General features: G+C 44.4%; 1 protein-coding gene across 8 annotated transcripts in view; it reads left to right on the top strand.

Annotated features, from left to right (window-relative positions):
- LOC144122087 (abasic site processing protein HMCES-like) overlaps positions 1–13,823 on the top strand; it is a 120,292-nt gene that overhangs the window by 64,902 nt on the left and 41,567 nt on the right. For all 8 annotated transcript variants that reach the window (XR_013312799.1, XR_013312800.1, XR_013312801.1 and 5 more), the window contains exons 4-5: positions 5,307–5,493; positions 11,993–12,067. Coding sequence is in view for 4 of the 8 variants with exons in the window: in XM_077655607.1 (XP_077511733.1) it covers positions 5,307–5,493; positions 11,993–12,067 (262 nt within the window). In the remaining 4 variants the exon portion in view is untranslated. The remainder of the gene's footprint in view (positions 1–5,306; positions 5,494–11,992; positions 12,068–13,823) is intronic.

Here is a 13,823-nt window from a genome sequence, read left to right as displayed (position 1 = left end):
GTGAACAAGAAGAGACATAAAAAGACCCCTAAACCCATAATTGTGGAGTTTATCTCACAACACAACATGATTAATGTTGAATTCTAATGGCAGATCCGGATCAAGTTTTTCTGCTCTGTTGGGAGCAATCGTATTCCAATAGCAAAATGGGAGTGCGAGTTGTCTGTTCCAATGGCAGATCGGGATCAGACGTCGATCCCGGATCGCTCCGTGGAGCAGCGATATTTGCTCCGCCGAAATCGGCAGATATGACCGGAACCTCGCGCGACGTTTTACTTTCCCGCGTCTGCTTCCGGTCATGACCGGCTGCATCCGTCCTGTCGCATACGAGAACTTCCTGTCGTCGCTACGCGGTGATCCGGGAAACGTACAAGCATTATTTTTTACTTTTTTAAATTGAATTCTCCCAAATGTAATTATTTTTCGTTTTGTTCACGTCCGCACAAGTTAAAACAAAAAATTTTCTTAACGGGATGTCAATTCCATCGCGGTCAATTCTTTGTGACCGCTTTTTAGACCAAAATCATTGACTTGTTTGAACCTCCCGCGCTTTCTGACGTCAGACGACGCATACTCTCTAAGCCTAGCAGGTCTGTAAATAAGGAAGCAATCTGAAAATTTGGCGCGTTTCAACACTAGAATTTTGTGGTGCGGGCATCATCACACAAAGCGAAAGCTTCGTGCGCCTTTTGTTTGCCGTGAACGTGAGAGACAGTGTGGCGGCAAGGACGAATCGCTGGTGAAGCGAGAGGCCGTGCTTCAAAGGGCGCCGCCATGTTGCCTGAACTTGGAGCTATTCTTGCTCTGAAGTGCCCCCGCGGGAGTGCCTGCATTCCATTGGCAAAATGGGAGGGAGTGATCTCCGCCTGAACTACGCGCTCCGTTTGTGATCCGGCGGAGCGCTCTCGATCTGCCATTGAAATTCAACATAACTGTGTCAAACGCCTTGGACACATCCAAAAATAAAGCACAGGCAAATTCATTTTCTTCAGTGCAGCTGTTTAGAAGATCACATTGTTCATCAAGCGCGTTCAGCGTACCACGACCCCTAATAAACCCGAACTGATTGCCAGAGAAATTGTCATGAGCTTCAAGAAAACTGACCATCACCGTTGAAATGTATTTTTCTAAAACAAGCGCAATGCATGGTAGGATCGAAATACCACGATAATTTTCAACTTTATTTTTTACTCCTTTCTTATAGATAGGGATAACCACCGCCTTCTTCAAGCCCTCAGGTACTATTTGGGTGGCGATTATACCATCGATAATCGCAAGCAGAACATGCTTTATTCGTTCGAAATTTCTGAAAAGTGTATTGACTGAGATACCGTCCCACCCTGGAGACTTTCGCCTGCTGAAGCCGGAAAGAATGCAACATAGATCGTCTTCAGTGCAAGGTGGCAGAAATGCTGATTCAAGCACAGATTGCATGCTGCGAGATGGTAGACTGGGAACTTTTGAATGCACAACCAGACCAGCAGCCGAAAAAAGGGCATTGAACTCATCAGCAAGTGTCAGAGATAATGCCCCAAAGTTACGGGAAATGGAATCAGCCACATTCCTAGGTGCACAGCCTCGTAAGCGATTAATAACATCCCAGGACTTAGCTGGCTTCCCTTTCGATGCCACAAACCTTGCTTGGAAATACTGACGTCTTTTTGATCGGAGTAATGCATTAGCCCTGTTGCAGGCTGCCCTGTACAGTGCTCTCAATTGAGTGTTCTTAGGCGAACGCCTACAAACGGCCCAAGCCATTTCCCTTTCTGCAATAGCCGATAAAACGTCATTGTTAACCCATGGAAGACCAGACTTTCTTCGCTTTATGATTATAGTTTTTTTACACGAATCCATCAACAGCGTCAAGGTTTCAACAAATGAATCGTAAAGCTCGCTTTCAGAAGTGCGAATTAGGAACAGATCCCAGTCGTATTTTTCCAGTACGGAGTCAAGTCGACGTCTGTCAATGACTTCGATTGTGTCCAATTTATCTTGCTTCATAGCCCTTAACCCAGCTTGTGGAAAAACATGACAGCCAACAAAGAAATGGTCCGACATTTTTTGTTCTATGATAAATGAACAGGATTCATTGTGGTCAAGGCGAACGTTCATGTGGTCAAGGCATGACGATACTAATTTACTACTAAACATTTCAACACGTGTGGGAAGGTTGATTGTGGCATCAATGCGGGCATCGGCAAGAGTGTTTAAGTAATCGACAACGAATTGTGTTTTTTTGTTTTTAGAAGGTCAATATTGATGTCACCAATCATACAAATATGACCCTGTGGAAGGTTAGTCTTGCTCAGCTCTTCGATGAAATAGGCAATATTTTGCTTCGGTGGACGATATAAAGCAATCACAGTTATGTCAAAATGTCCCTTGTGAATACAGACAGCTAATGATTCAGCAGTAGTGAAAGAAATAGAAGTAGTTGTCGAAACCCAACTGTCCTTGACAAAAATCGCTATACCGCCCCCTAGCCCAGAGTCACGAGTGAAAAAAAAGCTAGAGTACCCCAAAATTGAAAATTGCTGCTTAATCACTTAATACACCGACTATAAAGCAGAATTCGTCCCAGTGCTTCCGAAGACTTCGAATGTTCACATGAAGAACAGTAAAACAACTTTCAGTAGTAGTAAGGAATACGGAGAGCCGAAAAATCACGAAATGAAAGCAAACCACAAGACATGAGAAGAAAGGAGGCGAATAAGATAGCCTAAGTCAACACCGATAAGTCCGATAAATGCCTAACACGAATGGACGGGTCCCCTTCCTTCTCACGCAAGTAAATGTGACCGTTCTTAACCCACACAAAATCGTAGGCCTTTGCCTTGGCTGCAGTACGTGAGACCCAATAAAGTTCTCTGTTGCTTTTTGAAAGGTTCTCTGCGAAGAACAACTTGGACTGTTCATTGCTTTGATCCAAGGATCGGAGTTTTGACCGTGCAAGCAGCCACTTATCTCGAATGCTGACGGCTGAAAATCTTACTAGAACGGGAGCAGGACCGTTCCTACGAGGGGCAAGCCTATGCACAGCCACCACCTGATCCTTTGAGAAGGAATCAATTGCAAGCTCAACACTCAAATCCTTCAGGGCTTCCATCAGGTTCTAATCCGGGTTTGTGGGCAGGCGGTGTATCTCTAGGTTGGACATCCTGCTGTATTGTTCAGATTCATTTAAATCGGATTGTAGTTTCAGGATAGTTGAGGCCTGAGAGGTGACACATGTTTCTAGGGACTGCACCTCAGTGGTTAGCTCTGCAGTGGTCTCATCTCGAGCCAGAGAACGAGCCAGAAGCGAGTCATAGTTTTTATTTTTAGAAAGGCCATCAAAAGATGACTGAACTTCATTCACCACAGATTTCAGAACTTCGACTTCAGGTTTCAATGAAAGAAGTTCATCCAATTTTGGGTCTAACATGGAAATATATTTTGGTTTGAATAACGCGCTACACACTAACAAAACGACACCGGAACGAAGTACACAGGACAAGTGCGCACTAACAACTAAAATTTTATTCTGGTACGAGGGTACATAAATACATTCCACGAACATGCTGAAACAATCAATTCATTGCCAACTGCTGTGTCTCACGCTCCTTCGTTTTTTGATTAGATTAAAAACGAAGGAGCGTGTGACACAGCCGTTGGCAATGAATTGATTGTTTCAGCATGTTCGTGGAATGTATTTATGTACCCTCGTACCAGAATAAAATTTTAGTTGTTAGTGCGCACTTGTCCTGTGTCCTTCGTTCCGGTGTCGTTTTGTTAGTGTGTAGCGCGTTATTCAAACCAAAATGTAAAACCAACTAGCCCACATTGCTGCCTTGCTTATGGAAATATAGTCTACCGGTTCTTTGATCGACGGCAATACCTCAAGTCTTTTGTTGATAGCAGCCAATTGCTCAGATGTGCTGGAGGAATCAGCCTGGGAAGAAGTACCAACACGGCACTGCTTCCACCGCCATTTATCACGTTTTGCTCCCATAGAAGAGTAAGTAGTATCTGCAACCCCAGAGCAGTCCTGACCCAAATGATAGTGGCCAGAACAACTATAACATATCTGATATCTACAATCAGCAGCAAAGGGCATTAAGCAGTGAGCACAATCTCCCTCTGACATGATAAAACACTACAAAGTTTGCAGTTGGCGGCAGAAATATATATATAAAAAAAATTACACAACGGTTCTCAACGCTCACCTGCGTGACAGAGTGTGGCCAGTACATGGCCATAATATGCCGCCAACTGCAACGACTGTCCGGATGCCGAGGCTTTTTGAAGTCCGAGATGATCTATGTAGCGCCCCAAGCCGAAGCCCACCAAGCCACGTTGATGGGAACGGCCCCCTCGATTTCGCTGACCCTTCTTGATGCGCCATAGCGGGCGAAGGGATGCTCGCTGCGATCACAATCGGGACAATCTTGATCTTGTGGGGACATCGAAGACAAACGATGCAATAGACCTGCGTGACAGAGTGTGGTCAGTACACGGCCATAATATGCCGCCAACTAGTTGGTTTTTGCTACTAGTAGGTTTTTCAGGCCTTGGACTTCGGAAATAAGTTTTGAATGACCAACGCTCAACTTTCGAGGTTCGGCCAAAACAGCATCAGTATTAGGTGGTCCCGGATTAGTTTCAACGTCGCCCGATAGTAACAGTAAAGCACGGATCACATTGACACATACAAACGCAAGGCAGAAACAGCACTCCTGGTTCCTCGTTCCTGGGCTCGTGGTTCAGTACACGAGGAAGCTACTCCAAATTGAATTTTCGGCTGCAGCAAAGCCTGCTTCAAAATGCTCTTGCACCAATGAGATGAGTTTCTCTAGTGGCATGTTTTATACAAATTATAAAAATATCAAACTATTCCTGATCTCCTCAGAGTTTGATGTATGCAGTGTAAACTGTATTGGTAAACAGCATGCTGTGCATCAATGGCTTCAGCTTGCTCAGTTTAGCAAAGAAATGGGGTCTGTAGTGGAGAATTGGTGTCTTTGCTTTGATTAGGTTAGCTTGTACAAAATGATACGGGTTTCTGTTCAAGGGATAGGAAAATTATCTTGGGCCATGCGCTTGTATTTTGTCAATCCTTGGTAGACATGTCAAGAGCAAAATGTGCGTCTGCTGTCTTATTAAAGTTTGGCAGTGCAGGAAAAGCTGGCTTTGTGATGTGCTTCTGATGGAACGCATATGGGTGGGGGCACTTTCAGTGCTGCTCAGTGCTGCCCCATAGTAAGTGGCAGAGTAGCTTGAGCCATTCATGTTGGCAGCATGCCTGGACATTTCTTGCGGCTATGCAGCTACTACGAGTGGAAGGACGTGCCGAAGTCTGGCAAGCAGCCGTACTTTGTGTACAACCAGCAGCCTGAGGGCGTCTCTCTGGTGGAGCGAGCATTGGAAGACTGCGACGTAGAGCAACTGTACCACGAGGGTCGTTGGAATGGCCTGCGTCTTCTGACGATGGCTGCAATCTTTGATGTTACAAAGGTATGTTGAATCAGCTATGCAAAGTAACTCACTCAAAAAAAACGAGGGGAAGCAAAAACCAGTGTCACTTGTGGGTGCTGTGTGCATTTTATGAGGGAGCATCAGCATCTGGTCTGCTAACGGAAGGGGCATGACTGTGCTCATGCTTTTCTGCATAGAACAATAAAAAATAATGTTCTATGCCAGCATTGTTAGAAGTGGTTAGTTTTACAATAGAACACATGGTAGTGGCTAAGGTACTTAGGGCCGCAAGACACCAGTAGATTTCTCACGTAATCAACATGGAGGAAAACGCCAGCGGACAATTGGTGAAAGACAGTGACATGGATGAGGAACGAAGGCGATGCAGCTCTGGGTCATTGCACTGGGCGGCTGCTAGTTTTTCTATGTCCACTGGTGACTGGGTCAGCAGGGAACCGACACGGGAGAGTGCATCGGCAGCAATTATTTTCCAGCCCATGGACATGAGGGTGAATCACTGCAAACTTGGAGATGCTGTTGGTGGATCTCGTGTTGTGGTTCTGCTGGAAGGTGAACATCAAAGGCTTATGTTCAGTGACGGCGTGAGAGTCCCAGCCCTCCAGGAAGTGGGGAAAATGCTTGAGGGCAAGGTGCACTGCGAGGAATTCTCGACTGAAAGTGCTCTATTTAGCCTCAGGTAGCTTCAGCTTTTGCGAGAAAAAACCAAGAGGCTGCCAACCAGAGACATTCTGCTCGAGAACTGCGATCCTCAGTGCATCGGTGACGAGACGAAGTGGAGCATCACGAGCTAGATCTATGAGCAAGGTGGCGTCTGTGAGCGCTTTCTTGGCAACAGCAAATGCGGATGCAGCGTTGTCAGTCCACTCTAGTGGCGCAGCCAGATCTTTTTTTGTGGCCAGAAGGTTGGTCAGAGGCTTCAGGAAATGAGCACACTTCGGGAGAAAGCGGCGATGAAAGTTGCCTTGACTTTGCTGTTGAGGGGCCAGGTGCCTTATGGAGGGACAAGATGACCTAGGGAGTTTGTTGTAGCGACGTCGAAGGGGCACTTGTTCAGGGTGATTATGAGGCTGTAATCAACCTGAAAGGTTGATTAAGCATTTAACTGCTGTTGGCAGGAAGTGGCGATGTCTAATTAGTATCCCGCAAACATAATTAAGTTTGTTGCAGAGTGTATCAACATGCTTGTTCTATGTTAGTGTTTCCGAGAATGTAATCCGTGGCTTCTGCGAGTTTTTGTTACTTGTGCGTGACTTGCATGGAAAATGCTTTTTGTTTAGGACTGTAATAGTATCTGACAAGAAAGCGTCATACTTGGAATCAAAATCAGTTTTTTCAAGAACATGAGCCCAGTTGTGGGCTTGAATATCAGCATGAAAACTGTTTAAAGAAGCTATGTAGTGACATTTTGAAAAAACCAGGCGGGTGAGTTTTCTATCTTTGGTGCTGTTCTGTCTTGGTGAAATTCAAAAATAGGCAACAGCAAATGCGGATGCAGCGTTGTCAGTTCACTCTAGTGGCGCAGCCAGATCTTTTTTGGTAGCCAAAAGGTTGGTCAGAGGCTTCAGGAAATGTGCACACTTCGGGAGAAAGCGGCGATGAAAGTTGCCTTGACTTTTCTGTTGAGGGGCCAGGTGCCTTATGGAGGGACAAGATGACCTAGGGAGTCTGTTGTAGCGACGTCGAAGGGGCACTAATGTCACATACAAGGGTGCCAGCAGTTGCAGGTTTGTCGACATTGGTGACAAATATCAATTAGAGTTTTCGAAGATGATGTTATACGTGTGCGCTCATTCATGGGGTTTACGAAGCCATATGCATTGAACCCCGGTAGCAGACCAGTTCAGTAGTTTGAACTGACCGTCAGGTCAATGTTAATATCCCAGCTAAGAAATAAGAAATACCTATTAGAGATAAAAAGTCAGAAAGCTGCTCAAGGAATTGCAGAAAAACGGTGACATTTGTGTGCGTGGAGTGATAAATCACGGCGAACAATCTACAGGCATCTCGAACAGTCAGTGCCTTACAGTTTTTATTTGACGCAGAAAATTCTTCAACAATATGCATGTTAAAAAACATTTTTTAAAAAGAGCAGCAAACACCACCCTTTTTCTGCAGACAACAAAGAGCAAAGCTTTTATAACCCAAATGATCAAAGCTACAGGAAGCTTTAGTGTACCAGGTTTCAGATACCATAAAAGGATCAAACCTGATATCTATGGAATCCAGCAAAAGTCCAAAGTCGTCGTGCTTATTCTCCAGCGAACGGGAATTTAGATGACAAAAAGACAATGTGCCTTCAGGTTCCAGGCTTTTAAGGCAGTCGAGCTTCACTAGCATGGAATTTCACATTTCTGCATACCCTGACTCACTGGCCAAATAGATACGACTACGATGTCCCATCACATCACTGCTAGTCATGTTATCTAGGTCACTCAAGGATGTGATGGGGATCACAGACGAGCCATCTTCCTTGCGCACAAAAATTTTTCCATCTTTAACCATGCATACTTCCATCCAACTTGCTTTTTCTTTTTTTCTTTTTGATTGTAACACCAAGTAGCTGCTTGTTGCAGCGAGTGAGATGCTCATTTATGAAAACTACATTGAGTGTTTCTTATCCGAACGTACCAGTTGTGACCAAGTTTTTCCTTGCCTTTGCTGATGCACCGTTTCTTTCACTGCGATACATGAAACGCAGAATAATGTTTGTTTCACTTGAGTTTACGTGGGTACTGTGTGACATGTGACAATGTCGTTCAGTGATATCGGTTCGCCGACCGCCTCGACTAGCTTAATGACAACATCGCTAGGTTCAAGATCAGATGTTCAGATTGTTCGAGCGGGAGTACTGCTCAAGCTGCTCTACATGCTCAACTAGCTTGCTGTTTTCATCTTTCAGTGCTTTGTTGCTTTCTTTCAATGTCTTGATTTCTTTCATTAGCCCTTTCATTTCTTTGTTTACTACACTTATTTCATCGCAGGAGCCGAGCTCATCACTGGACAAAGATTTGCGGCAGTGTTTCATCCAAACTTGCATCAGTGATAAACTTTCTATAAAAACACAGATTTTGTCCCAAGAAACATAATGGTGCTACTGTACTATTCTGACCTCTTATCCCACTCAAGTTAGTGCACTATGTTCTGGGGAACAACTACAACAAACAACATGTAAAAACTTGCCAGGTTACAATGCAAAAATTGTTACAGGTATAACATACTTGCCACATGATAGCAATACAGGTTAACACTTTCTAAATAAAGTTCGCATCAATGAAGGTGGAAGACATCTGTCGCTACAATTTATGTTTAGCACTGATAAGGGAGCGCAAAGCAATCAATAATTTGCTAACGAGCCTGGCAGAACTTTCTATTAAACTACACTGAAATCATGACTCACGAAATCCAGAACATTGGAAGCTTTATCCTCATCACACAAACTACGCAAGGTAAACTCTATGTTACAACATTCCTCATCTAATAAACACCTACCTAAATGATAACATTGATGTCTTCGGATTGAGTATGAAACAACTTAAAGGGAAGCTGAAATGGTTTTCAAATTGCATGAAATGATGTGGTTGGGAAGAAGGGACATTGAAAATCATGTGTGTAAATTTTTTCTCGATTCTGTTCGCAAAATGAGCTGCAATCGCTTGTTAAAAACCCGCCGCCGAAACGCCCTCTTCGCTTCCAGAAGCGCCGAATGGGGGACGGAACTGGCGGAAGTGACGCCATTCACGGGTAGTCTGCTGGCTGTCCTGCTTTGCTTGCCGCATTTCGGCCCGCGCTTTGGTGAACGACGGATCCACAATTTGCAAAACACGGTTTTCAAGCCAGCCGAAGCAACGCGCTACGCAGCAACACAGTCGGTGCTGGCCGGAGATCCCCGTAGATGACGTCAGGACGATCCCGGCCATTGGCGGCGTTCGCTCGGCGCCCTGAGACACTGGTGCCCATTTTACTCCAAAAAACAGCTTTTTGCGTTTATTTCCGCCCTTTTTGAATGCAATATTTTTTTTCAGAGGAGTGAAAACTAGAAAATGCCGCATGGAACTCAATTTTTTCGAAAAGTGCTTCAGCTTCCCTTTAAGGGTATCTTTGTAAGCCGTACTACAGTTTAGGTTCAGAAAAATCTTGCTACTTCAATTAATTCAGTTTTCACTCTATTGACTGTATTGCAAGCTTATGTTTGTTAAGGTATATATCCTTATTTGTTTATCATCCAACTAGCTCCAGTGATTGTTAGAGATTTTTATTTTTTTTTCACATGTGTTTCAAGTGTGATTATCCTCGTATAAGTTCTTTTTTGTGCCATTATTTTTTGGTAGCAGTCATTTTTATTTATACATGAGTTGTGAGCCGCTATGGTGGCTCAGTGGTTATGGTGCTAGGCTGCTGACACAAAAGACATTGGTTTCGATCTCGACTTCAGCAGTCTCATTTTGATGAAGGCGAAATTCTAGAGGCCTGTGTACTGTGCGATGTCAGTGCACGTTAAGGAACCCCAGGTGTCAAAATTATCTGGAGCCCTCCACTACAGCGTCCCTTATAGCCTGAGCCTGAGTCGCATAAAGTAACCAAACCTATACATGAGTAGCATACTCTTTCTTACTTTGTATCTATGCGTCCTACTTACAGAGTCATTGTTGTTAAGAAATGATCTGCTGTGTTATGTCCACCTATTTTGTGCTGCTTTTTTGCATGACGCACTGTTGTTTGTAAGGGGAGAGGTCCAGTCAAGCAGTGAAATGCGGAATTTTGCCTTATCCTCACCATGCCTCATGGAAATAAATTCAATTGTGTATTCGGTAGCAAAGCTGCAGTATTCAAATTTGATTTGATTTTGAGAAAGTACTATTTAAGAACTGTTGGGCTGAGGGGGGGAGGGCATGTATGCAGTAAGGAATTATCGCTGATGAATGCGACATAAATTTTCTTCTCTTCTTTTCTATTTTCCTTCCAGTTTTGGTTTGTATTTTTACATTTTCTCATTACTACAAACCTCAAATCGAGACTACAGGCTACAGTTTGAAGTTTCTTGTTTTACACAATTTGCAGTGGGGTATTCAGGTTTTTGTGCTTTTGGTGAAGGATTACCTTTATATTGAAGAGTACTATAGGCTTCTTTTCTGCCTCATTTCTCAGTACCGGGCTACTGCTAAAAAACGTGCTTCAAGATGCTATTGGTCGTTCTCAGAATGCAGGATTGACTGTACTTTAATAAAGAAATAAACTGAAGGTGCAAGAAAATGGCACATGAAAGGTGACGTGATTGGCTGCAGAGGGAGCAGCTAAGCATTTGTGACAGCTCCACTATTGTCTGGCAGGGAGACCAAAAGTATGCAGAAACTGCACACAGAACGAGTGTGGCTGCTTATGCAGTGTGTCACTTGCCTTGGCAGCCCTAGGAGTGAAGAACGTTTTCATGCACGAGAGAATGGAGTTCCAGAGAGGCCCAGGTGGAAGCTGAGTGGCGGGTACTCATGGGGGTGATTTTTGTTTCTTAAAGGCATTGCATCATTTGCAAAGGCTCAGTCAGTTTTCTTGTTGTAGAATTAGTAGGCATGTGCGAATATTCGGGGTCGAATGGTAAAGAATTCGACATTCGATTCAATCGGAATGTTTGGTATTCTAAGTGTTTGTTTTATTCATGCGAGCAGGCATGAGCCAGCAGAAGCGTGCCGCACTACCTGTGGTGTGCACGTGCTGTAACTGGTGTGCATCAATAGGGAGCATAGTGCGATTGGCTTCCTGACTGGCCCTGGCAGGGCAAGTGTGCAAACAGCTGGCCGGTGTCATCCCCGAGGGTGACCCTGTGTATGTGCTGTGGCTCCCCATGGAAGCGGATCGCACTATGCTGCAATTGGTGGACACAGGGCTTCCTTGACTGCCGCGGAATGAGTCTGAGCAGACTGCAGCTACCACAGCTGCTCTTCTCTGCGTGAAATTCGCTAAACAAGTGCAGCAAAATGAGTACGAGCTAGCATGAGACACATCGAAATCGGTCCCCCTTTCAGACGCCCTTATGCAGGGTGGTGCGGGGCATGAAGTGCATACTCCTAGCAGTTGTCATGGGGTCGCCACTTGAAAACAACAGCTGTGCAATGACCTAGTCGCAGTTAAGAGCAGCAGTTCCCTTGTAGGTCTCGCACAGATACCCCACGAATACATTGGCACCGTGCATAGGTCGGCTCTTCCCATTTCCGATGGCCATTTTTGCAGGACATTGACACAACTTCAGTGAGTGTAACAAAGCTTTAATGCATTCTCTTTTTCTTTTTCATGTAATGGCCATGTGTTTTAGAAAAATGGATGATTTTGAAAATGCCGATTGTGCTGTGCAGCCTTTTTTGTCTGCCAGAAGTATTCAAAATGTTCTCTTTGAACCAAAAAACCATGCCTTGCAATCAGCATTAGCTTTGCTGTATCGTACTGGCCGCTTTTTGGTTGCAATGTTCATCATATTTCGATGCCTATCTTCTCATTTTCTTTTCTTTTTTTTCCCCCAATTTTCCAGAATGGCACATTTGGCTTCAGCATCCTGACTATGGAGGCCCCTCAGTACATGCGCTGGCTTCACCACAGGGTGCCTGTGAGTGAATGCACATTTTGTGAGTCTTCCTTGTGCTACAGACTCTTGCTGCATCTGGCAGAGCCTGCGACGCCGAGAGAGACTGCAGCCGTAGCAATCCCAGGGCTATTAAAAGTGCAGCTAAGTTGAGCTCCGAGCAGCGTAGGACACAAAGGTCAAGGACTGCCTTCGGGCCTCATCAAGTAGCATTCACCTAACAAGCAACGATGAGGGTCCCCCCATTGCTTACCATGAAAGCTGAATGGTAAGTACTCTGCATTCAGACTTCCCTTTCTAACAGCCCCTGGTATACATCGAAGCACAGGCAGACACTTTAGGTGAATATTTTTTAGCAGTTTCCAACTCCTCACACTATGTACACACAATCATTTCTGAAGTAGAAAAACACAGCCGAGAAACTCCCTACAAGTGGCTGTACAAATGAACCATATCGTAATCTTATTACAGTTGAAGAACTCCACACAGTCTTGTCCGCTGGTAAACAGACTACGCCTGGTCCTGATAGAATATATTATCAAATGCTATCCCATCTCTCTGAACCTGCCGTAGAGGCACTTTTAAGCTTTTTTAATAAGGTTTGATTATCGGGTAAACGAGCCGAAGCCTGGAAGAAGGCTATCTTCGTTCCATTTTTAAAACCCGGAACACCACCAATCTCTCCCAGCAGTTATAGGCCCATAGCCCTCACTAGCTGCCTTGCAAAATCCTTTACATTAACCTTCTTGCTAGAAGCCTGTGAGCTTCTCAATGACCAGCAGTGCAGTTTCAAAAGGGCATGCTCCACAACAGACCACTTAGTTTGTCTTGAGAATAATGTCCGTGAAGCTTTTGTACAAAACAACTATGTCTTGCTGTTTTTTCATTTAGAGAAAGCATATTCCACAATGTGGAGGTTTGGGATTCTTCACGACTTGGCTGAACTTGGCATTCGCGGCTGGATGCTGAACGGCCTAAAAGGCTTCCTGTCGAACCGTACATTCCTTGTACGTCTCGGTTCAACCCTCTCGAGAATTTTTATTCAGAGAAATGGAGTGCCTGAAGGATGTATTTTAAGCACAACCCTCTTTGTCGTTTAAATGAATTGTATTAGTAAAATAATCTCAAGGTATATTATGCATTGTCTGTCGACGATCTTTAGATAGCTTGCACGTCCTCAAACATATCATCATGCGAAAGACAAGTACAGTTAAATATAAATAAACTTCCAACATGGGCTGTCCGAAATGGTCATGGAAGACAGTTGGGCTAGTTGGTGTGTATTCGTTAGTGACTGCGACATTGCAACTAGCGTGGAAAGCACAAGGACAGAGGCAAAAGGAACAGACGAGACAGCACGTTAGGTGCTGTCTTACTCTTTTCTTTTTTACTCTTTCTCTTTTCTTACTCCAACGTGGCATACAGGCCGATCCTAGCCTACCCCTGAATGAAACGGAATTCCCAGTTAAGTGTGGCCACAAATTCCTAGGCATAATTTTTGAGAAAAAGCTGACCTTCTTATCCCACATGAAGAACCTGAAGAAGAAAGCGCCTCTATCATTAAATATATTAAATAAATTAATACTTATACGCTGGGGGTCTGATAGGGCCTGCCTTTTACACATCTACCACAGCATAGTTCGCTCTTGCATAGATTATCGGTGCATAGTGTACATTTCAGCTCGGCCTTTTTACCTGAAGCAGTTAGATCCAGTACATAACTCAGGTCTGCGCCTGGCAATTGGGACATACAGGCATCGCCCATAAACAGTCTATATGT

The sequence above is a fragment of the Amblyomma americanum genome, chromosome 2 (assembly GCF_052857255.1).
Source record: "Amblyomma americanum isolate KBUSLIRL-KWMA chromosome 2, ASM5285725v1, whole genome shotgun sequence".
Taxonomy (NCBI): domain Eukaryota; kingdom Metazoa; phylum Arthropoda; class Arachnida; order Ixodida; family Ixodidae; genus Amblyomma; species Amblyomma americanum.
Note: the sequence above shows the minus strand (reverse complement) of the source record. Positions and strands in the feature narration are given on the sequence as shown.